General features: G+C 40.8%; 2 protein-coding genes across 4 annotated transcripts in view; one reads left to right on the top strand and one right to left on the bottom strand.

Moving 5' to 3' along the window:
- Positions 1–1,120: 1,120 nt before the first annotated feature.
- ccni2 (cyclin I family, member 2) lies at positions 1,121–4,964 on the top strand. Its single transcript, XM_084940670.1, has 5 exons — positions 1,121–1,450; positions 2,696–2,852; positions 3,311–3,445; positions 3,800–3,874; positions 4,689–4,964. The coding sequence occupies exons 2-5, from the start codon at positions 2,739–2,741 to the stop codon at positions 4,851–4,853; spliced, it is 489 nt and encodes a 162-aa protein (XP_084796796.1). The 5' UTR covers positions 1,121–1,450; positions 2,696–2,738; the 3' UTR covers positions 4,854–4,964.
- septin8a (septin 8a) overlaps positions 4,633–15,330 on the bottom strand; it is a 40,760-nt gene continuing 30,062 nt past the window's right edge. The window contains exons 9-10 of one of the 3 annotated variants that reach the window (XM_084940667.1): positions 15,047–15,216; positions 4,633–7,897 (exon numbers count right to left, since the gene is read on the bottom strand). In XM_084940667.1, coding sequence (XP_084796793.1) covers positions 7,729–7,897; positions 15,047–15,216 — 339 coding nt within the window. In that variant the 3' untranslated portion in view covers positions 4,633–7,728. Of the gene's footprint in view, positions 7,898–10,902; positions 13,332–15,046; positions 15,217–15,330 lie in introns of those variants that run through there. The other 2 variants (XM_084940668.1, XM_084940669.1) reach the window with 2 other exon arrangements.

Below are 15,330 nucleotides of genomic sequence, written 5' to 3'. Positions count from 1 at the left end.
TCCTCCTTCTCGCCACTTCTCTATGGTCTTCCTCTTTTCCTCCTGCCTGGCAGCTCCATACTCAGCACCTCTGTCTGACCTGAGACAAAAAGGCAGGACATATGGGTGCACCATCTAAGACAGATAAAAGGGGGCACAACCACTAAGAGACTTAAAGACATATTAATATATTTTTTTAAATAGATTAGTAAATGAACTGGAAGACAGTTAAGGGAAGCTAAAATTGGGATGACATGCTCTGGTTGGTTGCATCAGATTAAAATCTAGCTGCAGTGTTTTGCACCAGTTGTGGGCGAACAATACATCGTAGCAGGTCTCACGACCATAATATAAACCTTCCCTTTTAATCTTACTGCTATCCTTCTCTTGCAAATCAGCCCTGAGACTCATCTCCAGCCACACCACTGTCAAACTAAAGATTTCCCCTTACTTGCAGGCATGCATATTACACATGTGCTTTCTATCCCACAACTATACAAAAGATCTACCTGAAAAGGTCCATCTATCCATTTTCACACACTGAGACCTCCTTGTCTTTATCTTGCTGGCCACCTCCTCCACCTCATCCAGGAGGGGGGAGGGGGGGCACCAAGGTGTCCCACAGTCTGCCAAGAGAGAGGTCTTCCCTGAGGCCTTTCCTCAGTAGGACATGCCTGAAACACCTCACCTGAAAAGGTCCAATTGTAAAATCAGACACAGCCACAGAGTTGTGAGGCTGCAGGATCTCACAGCCCTGTGGGGAATGAGCTGTATCAAAGGACTTTGGAGGGGAGGGGAAAGAAAAGGGACAGGACCAGGAATCTAGCATCCCAGCAGTGAGAAGAGGAATGGATGGGACTCAAATACCCTGCGCAAATGGAAATATTTTTCAGGTAGAAAGAGCAGCTGCTGTTCATCCTTCTGCCTCTGTGCAGGAATGAGTCCCACACAGGATAAACCGAGAGCAGCTCTTTATATTTCAGCAAACACCATCACTTTCTTGCTGCACACAGCACAAATCTTCCATTTCCAGAGCTCGCTCGCCCATTTTGTGTGACGGGTCCCGTATGTCTGACCCACTAACACATTTCCGTTTATCAGGCGGCGTTACGTCACGCCAGTGGGCGGAGTCTAGTCGTTCAAAACACAGCCTGCCTTCAAATCCTCCCAGATTTTTTTTACGATTCCCACCTTTTTTTTTTAAATTTTGCTCTCATTTTACAGCCACCCTCAGCTTTTTCGGTACTCGGCGTCTTTTTTACTTTTTTAAATTTTTATCTGCTCTTCGTATATAATGCGGTGGATCTCCGTGTATTCTTTCCGACCTGGTTTTTCTTCCGAGATTGACTTCACGAACAGCATCATCCTCTGTTGTTTGTTTTCTGGATGCTTTCGATGGGTACGGATTAATTTAAAAGCCGTATAAATGCACCTGCCGTCGGAGAGACACTCGGCTTTTAAAATCGCAGAGGTAAGACTGTGTGAGAGCTAAAGTGGAGGGTTAACGGGAACAAATGTTTTTGTTTGCTGCAGCAGCAACTGTGCAAGAGGCTGCAGGAGCAGCTGCGGGGCATTATCCCGCCTGGAGCCCGTCTGCGTTGTGCTGCACGTACTGCACATCAGAACAAAGTCCATACTTTCAAATGATTTTGAATTTGCATTTTGTCAGCAGTGTGGAAGTCGAGCAGACTTGAGCGCGCAGTTCATTTCCTGCTTCGCTTCTTTTTCTGAGTAGAGCAGATTGTTTACCAAAGCAGACTAAAAACCGCCGCTGCAAATTTCGGTTTCGAGCCAATACCAAGTGAGCGCAGGCCCAGTGTTACCGATACGGATGCTTTACATTTCAGTTTTTCTGCGTGATGAAGAAATGCCCCTGTAGTAAATGAAATCCATCTGTAAGCACGACTCTCAGGGTTTAAACTGTAAGAAATGAATGTGTAAAATTACAGATTAAACTTTGGTACCTTGTTGCCCAGACTTCCCTCGAATTATAAAACTTTCTTTTTCTTACTATGAAACAATTTTTTAAAAAAACAAACAAACAAATTCTAAAGTAGATGCAGAAAAACAGGAAATTTTGTTATTTAATAGTTGTAATTGTAATTGTTGTAATGTGACCCCACTGCTGAGGTCTTTATTAGGAAAACCTATATATCCTATGAAAATACTGCATTAAATAGCGGCATTTAGACAAATGTCTCCTTTCTGATTAATAGGAGACATATATTGAACTTGGGGGGTAGAAACAAGGTCAAGTATCAGTCCAATACCAATACTAGCATTACTGTTGATACTGTCGATATTTGGATCGATTGACTCATCTCTACTGTGGATCGTGGAAATCGCATTTTTGCACAAAACTGGTTTGTATTTAAAGAAGCTGCTCAAGTTGATGTTTCTATGAAACGTTTCATCTTCCTGAACTTTACTAAGCTGCTATCATTTTTCTTCTACCCGTTGCCTACTGGTGGTGGTCAGAGGGCCCGGTGGCGCCAGTGTCCGGCAGCCTCGCCTCTGTCAGTGCGCCCCAGGGTGGCTGTGGCTACAATGTAGCTTACCATCACCAGTGTGTGAATGTGTGGATGACTGGATATGTAAAGCGCTTTGGGGTCCTTAGGGACTAGTAAAGCGCTATACAAATACAGGCCATTTACCATAATAGAAGAAAAAGAATGTGATAGCTTCTTGTCTCACCCAACCCTGCCCCCACCATCAGGTGTGTGTGCCCTGGGTGCAGCCTGGCCTGTGCTGTGGATGTGATGAAGAACCCAGGAGCCGCGGAGAGCCGTCGGCTGGACGGCCTGCTGGAGGCCGCTCTGGTCCGAGAGGCTCGCCTCTGGAAGGTACCAGTCTTCAAGAATGGATGCATCCAGGTGAGCCCATAGTTGTTAGGGGATGCATAAATATAGGGTGTCATTTTTGCATTTTCAACCTTTTCAGTAAAGGTGTTTTTTTTTTTTTTTTTTTTGTTTTGTTTTTTTAATGTTTATAAAGCACAGACATTTTATAGGCAGCTCAAACCTTTTTTTTATGACATAAAAAATGGAATGATGCCAACAGGAAAATCAATTTTGATTCGGTCAGTAAAAGGAGCCATTCTTATGACAGGAACCAATAAATCTCTTAATCTCAAAGTAGTTCAGCTGGTATTATAGAAAGGCAGCCTGTCATCTGGTTTTTATGTTGCTGTCATTGTACCTCTTAAAGCAATAACCACAGCAGAAAACCTTACAGGTTCTGGTTCGCACCAGGTTGCATTTTATTCTTTCATCTAAAATGTAGTTCTTTGCACATGTAAATCATTAATCTGTTTTATCCTTTGTCCGCTCAGGGCGCTGACATCTCTTCATCCCAACACCAAGAAATGATCCTTTGGCTTGGAGAAATGAACAGGCTGTTTCGTTTCTGTCCAGAGACCTTTGCACTGGGAGTGTGTGTCCTCAACCGTCTGCTGTCTACTGTGAAGGTAGACAACAACACGTGATGGTGGTGGTGTCCGGCTTTTGGTTTACAGCTTAATTTGCCCAGTAACTAAGGGTACACTTTAGAATAATAGATTCTGTAGTTTTAAATTAAACTGCTTATGCAAGCAAAGATTCAAAGTTGCATTGCGCACATTTCACAGCTAATATTCTGTATGCACACCCTGAGGGGCTGTTAGTTTATCCAGTGCTGCAGGAACAAAGAGGTGAGAGCGAGGCAGATCTTTACTGTTGCAACATATCATGTACTTAAAAGTTATCAGTTGTGATGTTTGATTTAATTTCCGCGGGTCTTTCTTTATGGAGGCAAACTAAACAAATCCTTTTGTGTTTTATAGGCTCAAACAAAGTACCTGAAATGCATCGCTTTTACCTCACTGGTTCTGGCTGCCAAAATCAATGAGGAAGATGAGGTAAGAGCAAGCTTTAAGCTACAATGCGAAACCAAGAGTTTAAGGCTCAGTCACAGTAGAGTCAAATTGGAGAGCAGCCAATTTGACTGCTTTTTTGGGGGGAAAAAAATCAGTGGTTGCCAGGTGACTGCAGTGAATTTATGTACTTTGATTATTGGGTTGGGGGGTTTTTTGTTTGTTTTTTCACACAACTACTTGAGCGTGTGATATCCTCACCCTCTACATTGGATTGCAAGGTGATTGCACAGGTTGCCTGGTGTGAGGCAACCTGTCTCCAGACAATCATGGTGTGACTCGGACTCACTGCAATCACTCTCAGACTGACTGTTAAACTGATTTATAAACGTGCAGATTTCCAAAACCTTGCAATCAATTTGATACAGTCTACACAAATTACTGCAACTCCTCTGCAACACATCTCTTTTCAGCAGGAGACTAGTTAACTGTATGTATTCTGGTAATATTCTGGCAGCAACTACATCACTATTTATGGAATTTTCAAAACTGAGGTTCTGACTGGACACTTAATTTAGCAAGTAGATGGCAACAGAATTGGATGTTCACCGATTTATCACAGTTAATTGCAATGTTATTACAAACTGCATGTAGTTGCCAACCAGTTGCAAACTGATTGCAGACTGACTCCGACTTATTGCCGTTTCAAGGCAAAGGCGACAAAATCACAAGTTTGTTGCACATGATCACTAATAACGATTTTAAAAATAGAAATAAAAATAAATAAACACCTCCGACTTCAGTGCATTTTCAAAACATTGTTTATTAATTTCCCTTTTCGTCTGTGTGTGTTTAACAGGTTATAGGCTCTGTTAAAGGCCTGGTTGTGCAGAGTGGATGCAACTTTTCAACAGCGGAGATTCTTCGCATGGAGAGGATCATTCTAGACAAGCTGCACTGGGACTTGTACACCGCAACACCCATCGACTTCATTCACATAGTAAGAGAGAATTCAGCAGATTGACAAGCAGACAGAATTTTTTTTTTTTCTTTCTTTTTTGTAATCTGGACCTGAACTCGAAATGCTTCATGAATTCAGCTCCTGGTCTTGCATAAAAACACACGTGGTACAAAAGCGCACATAAAACTGTCATGCTTGCATCATGTTTGCTTCAAGATGGCATTCACAAACCCTCACACCTTCACCTCCCCCTAAAGAAAAGAATTGGTCCTTGTAGTGATTGTGCATTTATTTGATATGACTCAATGTGGCTACAGTTATATATATTAATATAACAAACTCCATTCAGTTGATAAAGAAATCCTGGATTTCACTAAAAGCATATCTGGAAGGCTGGATTGTGTTTTTCTTCATGCCACTGTTTTAGAAATCAGCTTTGATTTCTTTATTTTTAATGAGCAAAAATTCCAAATATTTGTTTTTCAGGTTCTTAAATGCAGATTTTAAATAAATCCTCCAAAGATTTAATCCAGACATTTTTTTTTTTCTCACTTTCCTTCTAATTCATTGGCAAAGATGACATTTAGTGATTCATAGACTATTAAATTTGTCCATTGCAGAGTAAACAGATGAAAGAATTCAACTTGGAATTAAACTTGACATTAAAATAAAGCTTTAGTGCCATTTTGTGATCTAAAGATTTGACTTGCAGATCTCCATAGTGGACAAAATCAAGTTTTTGTGTTTTTTAAGCAATAAGTCAAGCGTTATGAGGCTTCTCTAACACAGAAGGCTGCATGTGCAAGCTGCAAGCAAAGTAACATACGTTGCATATCAGGCCAAGGCACTTCTGACTAACCCTGCAGCCTCGCTGTGGAGACCTAAAAGATGAGCGGCCAGGAGGGTATAAAGATCAAGGATCTCTAAAATTATATCAGGGGTAACCGCTCAAAAGCTTCGTGTTGTGTTTACGGCTTGGATCTGTGGCACTACTTGTTAAATCTTCCCAAGTCATTGCCTGAGGAGGTAACCGCTCACTGAACTGTCAACAAACACACACACACATTATTTGGATCCCCCCTCGTGCAGTTGGGCCTCGGGCTGTATTCATAATGCTTTTAAGTGAAAGTCAAAGAGCAAAAATTCACGGGACTGAGGTAAACGTCTCGCCTGTGAAGGTGCTCTAAAGAAAAATCTTTATCCATGTGATAGAAATAAAGCAGGTTGTAGGCCAGAAGCTTTATGAATACAGCCTTGACAAATGGTTAAACTGAATTCAGCCACATGCTTTACGAGTTTTACCTACGACTCATGATGCACACTTTCAAATGCATCTGACTTTTTAGAAAAGTTAAATATTTTTATTTTTGTCTTCTCATGGATTCTGACTCTGTCTCAACCCACACCTCAACGACCACCAACATTCCCAACAAATGTATAAATAACATCGTTGTGATTCTGAGAGCAGTGTAGGACTTCTTCTTAAAGCCACCAACCATAAACTGTCCCCCCAAAAAGCAGCTTGGCACATTCAGGCTGAATCCCCACTAAACTTAGAAGAAAAAAAAATGGCACTTCCCCTCCAGGCTGATATTTATGTCACAGGTTTACCGAGTGCAGTTCTTATTGTGGATCTATTATTGTCCTAGCGCTTGACTTTTCAGTTATTACAAAATCCAAGACTTTTAAAATAAAGACCTGATGTATTAATAAAAACTATAATAAAATAAAGACATTTTCTCTCTTTGTACTATTCAAATAAATACTTTAACTATACTTTTAAGTATGTCACAATTACATTCCCCCGGCCCTGAAGAAGTTTCCCTTCACTAAATAAAACTGTATTCTACCGTTGTCTACAAAACGGCTAACAATAGACTCTATCGATTAATTTGTCACAGACGCTCCACCATGACACTTTGATATGAATAAATAAGAGGATTTACAGAGTTTTCTTCGTGTTACCTCTCGTCGTTCTTCAACATCCATGTGAAACTCTTGGAGAAGCGCAATCAGCTGTGTGACGCTAAAAACCATCTTTACTGCTACATTACCCTGAAAAGGACTCCAGAAAGAAGTGTAGTGGTGAGGGACTCAAGAAATTATATTGACTTTAGCGCCACACCGCTGAATCTGCAGCTCCAGGAACATAACACTTTCTTTAAATCCCATGGCTTATATTTGCTACGGCGTAAAAGACGAAATAAAGCAGATGAACCAAACGCTATGTGACTAAATGAATGACGGGGTTTGAAACAAAAGCTGGATGAATGCATTCCTATTTTTTGATTCTCGGGATGTTCATCTAAACCAAAAGACTGAGCCAGCTTATCAGCCTGTACTCACTGGTTTTAGTGAAGCAGATTAATTAGTTTATGTTGCTATTTGGAAAAACTGAAACCACCTTCTTTTTCCACTGAGCCCCAACTCAGGTTTGTCAGTTACCTCCCACAAACGGTAACACAGAAAAGCACTGCACGTACAATACGATACAAACGAGATTACAATAAGCAGTCGGACAAAGAGGAGGGGGGTTTGGCGGGCTTCATTAGCAAAACCTGCACTGCTAGAGCTTCAGGTTTGGACCTCTACACTCACCTTTGAAGAGTGGATGATCAATCGGCAGATTGATCACGTCTTTGTTGGTGAGAAATTTGAGTAAAAGGGATGATTGATGTGCAGTTAAATGCACTGGTATACTTGATATAAATCTAGCAGGTTAGGAGTGGGCAATGGGTGGACAGACGATGAGATAACAATGACATCGTTATGCTAACATTTTGGTCTCGATTATGTTCTTTCCCCCCGTTGGTCCATCCTAGTTCCACGCCATGCTCGTCTCCGGCCACCCCCACCTCATTCCGTCCATCGGTCTCGGATCCGGTGTCGGCTGGTACCCTGCAACGGACCCCGGTGTCCTCCCCGTTGGGCTGGGGAATCAGAAGAGACCTCCCGGCCTCCAGGTGGCGTTGTGGACCAGGCAGGTGCAACACTGTATGGCTTGCCACCAGCTTTGGCAGTTCAAGGGCTCCACATTGGCTTTGGCCATCATCACTTTGGAGCTGGAGGCACTCACACCTGACTGGTTCTCCATGTTAACGGATCTGCTGAAGAAAGCACAAGTAAGAAAAAGCGCCTGCTACTTTCTCTGGTCACGTTAAACATCTTAACGCAAGATATTCAGGGATTAACACATACTACAGCCCAACCAACAGTTTCATGCATTCTGCAATTAGTGGTTGATTTTTAGCTCAAGTAGATTTTACCGCAAACGTGATAATAGAAAACATGGGCAAAAACTTGGACAGTATTGGTCGGTTTGTTGACCTCATGCAGAGAAATGTAATGTATGTTGAAAATCTAGCACTTTCAGTCCAGGCACTCCATGAGTCGTAGCAAAGCAGTCCATCTCAAAATCCACTGGAAAAATCCCAAAAGCTTGCCCATAGCTGTAAATCTGCAAGCTGCTTTGCAACCCTGTTTTTGTTTGGTTTTTTGTTTAGTTTTTTTTCCCCTGATCGAATCAATGTCATGTCAGTCACTGATGTCCACTGTGCTCTCAGCTTCTCATCTATGCATAAGAAATAAAGCTGAGGCCATAGGACACAGCCATAATGACAAACATTTGATCGTAGAAACTGTTGCACGTCAGGTATTTCTATTTGTATACCACCAATTCACAAAAAGCTTAGCCTCGAGATGCTTTAAATCCTAGAGTATTGGATTGAACTCTTATTTGTTGCCATGTCAAATCTTTAATTAGAAAAGTAACTTATTAGCAGTAACCCTGGCAACAAGCCTGTACAGGAAGTAACTAACAAAATGTTGTTTAAACACTGCATGTGTCTTCATTGTTTGAATTCTGTCGCAATTTCCATTTAAAAGCACACTAACACACCAAAGTCACAAGAAAGACTTTCCTACTCTGGCAGTGGGACCATCTGAAGTATAATAGACTAAAGTAGAATCAACAATATAGTCTGTAGGCCATCATTTACATCATGCTTGTCTTCTTTTTCTTGTTCATCTCACACACATTATCATGCTTCTTCTTGTTCCCATCCCCCAGGTTGACAGTGCGGAGTTCATCCACTGCAAAGAGATGGTGGACGAGTACCTGCACAGCCTGGAGTTCTCCCTGACAGCCAACGCCGTCTACATTTTCAACAGCACTCAGATCCAGGAGGAAGAGCGAGCCCAAAGCCCCACGCGGCACTTACGAGAGTCCAGCAGGGGCCAGGGCGATGGACAGCAGGGGGACTCGGACGAGTATTACGACGGATTCAGAAATCTCTATAACGAGGAAGCGACTCCCGGGACAGAGGGGAGCAATCGCGATGATTCGTTTGAGCAGGAGGACATCTCGTCGTGCCCCCCACTGCACCCTGCTGTCAACTAGGAGGACATTTTATTCACACCGTCCACCTTTCGTCTACAAGGACATTGTGGGACCCAGATGCTCCTCGCTAACCATAACATTTCAAGATTTTGTTTTTCCTAAAAGATTTGGCTAATGTAAAATTTAGTATTATTTTAGTTTCTTCTTTGCACTTGTCCTCACTGACTCTGAAGGTGTCAAGATTTTTTGGGGGGGTCTTATTCTGATCTTGTGGCTTGTTCTGGGCAGCTGAGCTGAAGCTGTGGGGAATCACTTACGTTACCAAAATTAGATTTGAATGTTTCTCTTTAGTGCAAAGTTACTGTTCTACCTGTAAAGGCCTTCTTCCCCTTACTTTACAACCTTCTTTTGGTTCACATCAACCCCAGATTTTTGGGGGGTGTTTGTTTGTTTTGTTTGTGGTTTTTTTTTTTTTTTTTTTTTTTAAGGCCTGTTTATTTGCTTCTTTTCCAAGTTTGACGGTGCCCCCCCCCTCCCGAGCCACATAGCACTTTGATATTAAAAAAAAACAAGCTTTTTTTTCTTTCTTTTTTTTATACAAATAATTATATATTTTTAACCTCTTATTATTTTAATCTTAACTCTACTAAAGTTTTCCAATTTTGTTAAATGTTTATTTACCCTTTTATTTAGAAAAGTTAAATTTTTACTTAAAAGCTTTATTTCATGACTTAATTATGCAAATGTTTTTATTAAATTAAGTTTCAGCCTGAGTTGGCTTAAATTATGCAGCCGTTACATATCATATGAGTACCTTTTGGGAGATTGATTCAACACTAGAGCAGAATAATAAAAACAATGGTGATTTTTGACGGCATGAGATTATCTGATTGATGATGCAGCGTCAGTGATAAATTAGCAATTTTTTTAATTTTTTTTTTTAATTATGTACTGTATGATAATCTGAGGTTGACCTATGGGATTATTCTTTCCTCTGTGTAAACTGATGAAGGCTGATGGATGGGAACGCAGCGTCTCTTGAGGAACTTTACCTCCACCGCTCTACCAATGCTGGAGAGACTGATCTTTGATTTAATTTTTTTGTTTAGGTTGCTCAAATTGTGTTCAGTCTCAGTAACATGACCTCTAATGTGAACAGGTTATTTTCTCATTTGTAAAGTCTGCTTTGATTCATCAAGTCAATCTGAACCGAGCAACACATATTCCTTCAGATACTGAGGCAGCTATATCTTATTGTCTACCATGGAAATAAAGCTATGATTTCAACAAATAAAAACTCATTTCCTGATATTTTGAATGTTTTTGGTTTTTTACTCAATTTTTGCTTGATATTTAGAGATTTTGTCAATTACTGCATACGAGGATCAAGTAGTTGGGATGGGGGGGTCAACAAAAAATCGGAAAAGTCAGTGACACTAAAAAGAAACAGGTGGTGAAACATTTTATAGCTAATATAACTGCACCTACAAACTGTGGAATAATGTTCCTCAACATAAAATTGCAAATATTTCATCGCCTACAGTACATTTTAGAGAATCTGGAGAAATCTCTGTGCGCAAGGGAGTTTGCTTGTAGTTTGTTCATCCACAAAATCTGAGCTCACAATCAGTCGTAAGTAGGTTAAAAAAACTTTTATCTAGTCAAACCCCTGAAATACGTCATGCATCTCAGCAGCTATCACTTATCTGTCACTGGCTTTGATGTTGTGTCTCAGTCCAAGTATGTACATGGAGGCTGTCAGGGTGATTAGCAGGCAGTGTTAGTGTACTAAAGCACAGAGAGAGCTCTGAACATATTGTAGGGCTGAATGAGGTCCAGTGAACTCTGCAGGTGGTAGACAGAATAATACCAATGCTGGCAGATCCTTCACAGTAAACGGAAAACAGTCTCAATTACCCAATAAAATATCTCAGATTATTATAGTCTGTGTAGTTTTTCATTGATAATAAATATAGCATTTATATACATGTTATATAAATTTAGAAAAGAAATGCACTTATACCTGTACCTGTTATATCATACAGCAGCTAGTTAACACTGGTAACAGGAAAAAGGGGGATGCCCCTGGGCTCGTAGCCAGATCTGTATTCATGACATGACCATATTAGGATTTCTGCCTTCACTGACATCACAGTCTAGCATAGAAAAAAAAAAAAAAAAAAAAAACACAAAGTGAGTGTTTTGTGCAGTAAAAATACTATATACCTCATCTATCTGATATTTTGGTCATATTCAATACGAGCAAGCACCTCTGTAAATTAGGTTGCATTCAATTAGAAAATGTTATTTATTGAAAGAGAATGGTGGACGGAGTGAACAAAGATCCCGCTCACTTTTATGAGCCCAGTTGGTGGCCCAGGCAGACGCTCACAGAAAGCAGCAGTGATGACTGAGGTTGATGAAGATCCACCTTTTATGACGCATGACGTCAATCGGGTGGTCAGGGATCCCTTTGGCGAAGAAGTTACAGATGGAGCGTCCAGAAAAGAAATCTGGAGAAATTCGAAACAATGAAAGAACTTAAACTGAAGTGGGGAAGGAACTGGGTAGGATGTGGCCGGCGTCAGGTCGTACGGGTTTAGTAGGGTGAGTTTACTTGAATAGTTTGTCATTTTTTTCTTCCATTTAGATAGTCCTGGACAGGAATTGGGTCAACTTATACGAGCCACTCTGTTCCCAGTTACCATAGTTTATATTTTCATACTGGAATGATGAAAAAGCTGAAATGCAAACTGAAGGGAGGACACACCTTTCCACCTCTCACTCCTTTGACAAACACACAGCCACACCCAACAGAGGTGAGCAGCGATGGTGAAAGCAGGGAGGATTGTGTGCCGAGCACACAGCACTTTATTCTTCAGTTAGAGATCGCTACACAGGAAACACTGCCTCAAGCTGACAGCTGTTTGGTTACAGCGAGGGGCCGTCAGCCTCTGTGTGTTGTCTTAATGCGCACCTGAGGGAATGAGAGTCTTCACCTGCCTGTGCTTCACTTTCAGCTCCCCGCTGGGTAAATATAGACAAACAAATCATGGCAGAGACGCATCAAAGTCAGGAGTGGAAGGGTGGGGGGGGGGTTGCATTTATTTCCAAAAGACACACAGTAAATACAGCTGCTCTCTTCTACATCTGAGTGTAAACGCGTCTACATCAAGCTGAATAGTTTCCTGAATCCTGGGTTTACGTCGATATACTGGCTTTGTGTTTGCGTCCACTGTCATAACAGTCACATCGAGACGATCAACTCACCGTTTACAATAAAGTTAAATCACTTACGGACAATGTACACAATCATATGTGCTTCTTATAACAATATCAGATTTAAAAACTAGTACATTTTGCATATTAAGCTTGGTAAGCTCTAGAAAATATTCACATACATTTAATGAGTTAAACTGAAACAGCACCAGAATATTGCATACATTTTTTTAAAAAAAGACTTAAGATTATTAGTTTTAGGTTGTCAGCACCTATGTGTATGCAATATGCAGTACACAGGTACTCAGTTATTGCTATTTAAGTATATTATTTGGGCTTAATTGATAAAAAAACAAACAAAAAAAACCCCCGACTTTAACCAAGTTTAACCGACACATTTTATCTGGGCAATATTTCAGAAAGATCATGTATTTAAAAACAAAAATCTTTACTGATATCTTCTTTTATTATTTTTGTAATACTTGCTGAAGAGTTTCAAAAATGTTGCCCAGGTGTTACGTTGTAGTACCAAACAGTCAAAGGTTCGAATGGTTTTAAGCTCTTATTTCTTGTGTGGATAGTTAATGAAGAAACAAAAAGAAAACAACAAAATATTTAAATCACAATTAAGCAAAACAAAACGCATATACATACATATTTATTTTAAAAAGTGTCCAAAGAGGAGGAAAAAAAAAAAAGCAAAACAAACAAACAAAGATCCTGAATAAATGAGATGGCCTCTGATGGAATGTGAATATTTTTGCTCATCATCTCTCACCATCTTTCACTCTTTTCTTCCCTGTGGCTTCACCATCATCATCATCCTCAGTGTCTTTGGTCCGTGTGCACAATATCAAGATGGAATGTCAGAACAAACAAACGAAAACAAACAAACCAACAAAAAACAGATGTTGTCGCTGCTATGGTGATGGAGGACAAATCCATGGCCGCGTGAGGAAGGGTATACAGCGCCCAAAAATTAACTGAAAAACAACAACAAACAATAAACCAAATAAATCGAATGAACAAACAGCGACTTTACTGAAATAATAAGTGAAATAAAAGAGAGGGATCAGAAAAGCAGCACTGAAGCAAAGAAGTCAGGAAGCTCAGATAAAATCGTAGCGCGTGTGCTGGTGAAAGAGGTGTGAACCTTTTAAACTACACTCTGTATGATGATTACTTCGAACACCAGTCCTGAGTGAAACGGCCAAAAATGATGTTCGGAAAAGCACAAAATGGAAGATCTGCAACAGGAACGAGTAATGCACGTGAGCGGCCACAAGATGGAGCCATATGCCTGGTCAACTTGGTGGGAATGACCATGAAGACTTCACTGCCATTCACCTATGACCAAAGCTTGGCATACACACAGAGATGCTTTTTAACCACTCAGACGGCCACAAGCTTCAGTCAAAGCCAGCTCTGATTGTGATACAGTGTGTAAGGGACCACCAGCCAACAAAACAAAACTAACACAGATAAAGAACTGAAAAGGAGCTACACGACAGACAGAAGTAAAGTGAAACCTGAACATTGTACACGTTTGACTGTCTGAAATGGCCTTGCTTCTGTAAGCCACCACAGTGGGTAATAACTGAAATCATCAATATGAGATTAAAGTGCAGACTTTCAGCTTTAACTCAAAATCCTGAATGAATGTGCAGGAATTACTGCTATTTGTTGATATATGTGCCCCATATTCACAGGACAAGTGACTGGCAGGTAGAAGGTTCGTGGCCAGGTCATTTCATGAAAAACTGAGCAGATAAAAGTTGATTCCAAGTACTGAACTTGCATTTTGTAGCTCCTAATAAGGATTTCAAAACGTTATCAGCTTCAAGAAACTTCAAGCTAAACTTCTGTTTTACTACATGAGTTTTATGGAGGTTGAGCAAAAATGTTGTTCTAAGATCAAACTCATTTTATAGCTTCAACAGTCAAGTTGTACTTGACCAAGACTAAACCAGAAAAAAGCAGCCTCTTATCAACAGTATGTGAACAAGTTGGTCTAAAGACAAAACAAGCTGAAGGTTCCTAGAATGCAGCTTTAAACGAAGGAATTTCAAAACAATGCCGACTGGGCTTTGAAACAACCGCAGCACCTTGATCCCTGCTGTGATGGGTGAGCTATAGATCGCTATGCATCTCAGTGCAATACTGTACTTAAAAAGAAAGCATAAAATATAAAGTGGAAGATTTAACAGCAGTGTACACGATGAGCACACCCCTACTGAAACATCAGTTTTGCCCTTTCTGAGGTTTTCACTACCTCCTGACTGAGTATCCTGAATAATTAGAGCGAGGCGAAAGGAAAGAGTGAAAGCACAGGAAATGTTAAGCTTGGGCAGGACAAAAAGGAGAGGAAGTTTCCTTAACGCATGCCAGGCCTTTATAATGGTTGAAATGCTTGTGTATTGGAGACAGGTCGACAACAGGTCTAAAGCAGCAAAACACGCTCTATTCAAGGCTCCATAAATCCAAGGGAATTAGCAGAATGCTAACCTCGTGTATCAGTGTTACTCAGCAAAACAAGAAGAGACAAGAGCAGCGGGGAAATCATTTCAGGTTCTGAAGGCACACAGTGAAAGGCAAGAGGATTACTTAAAGAAAGGAGTAGGATTTAAAAAAGAAGCAGCTTCCTGTTACTGAGAGAAGAATGACACGAGTGAGTGACTTAAAGGAGGGACTGCCTTACTTTTTCTTGTCCTTGTCTTTCTTGACGGGCTGAGATAAGGACAGTGTCTCGGCTGCCACCTTCCTCTTGTTAAAGGCGTTCATCTCCTCCTCCAGGTATCCTCGCTTATCCTCCACCTTCTTCTTCTCCTCCTGGTGCATCCGTTTCAGCTGCTCGAACTTTTCGTGCAACTGAGGGGGAGAAGACGAGTGTGGAGACGGACAAATGGGATGAGGACAAGAGAGACGAAACTTTAGAAGAAAGGGCAGTTTAGGAAGAGTTTGTCTGACTAATATTTTTATACT

This window comes from Perissodus microlepis, chromosome 10 (assembly GCF_051167445.1).
Source record: "Perissodus microlepis isolate ML-2025 ecotype Zambia chromosome 10, ASM5116744v1, whole genome shotgun sequence".
Classification (NCBI taxonomy): Eukaryota; Metazoa; Chordata; class Actinopteri; order Cichliformes; family Cichlidae; genus Perissodus; species Perissodus microlepis.
Note: the sequence above shows the minus strand (reverse complement) of the source record. Positions and strands in the feature narration are given on the sequence as shown.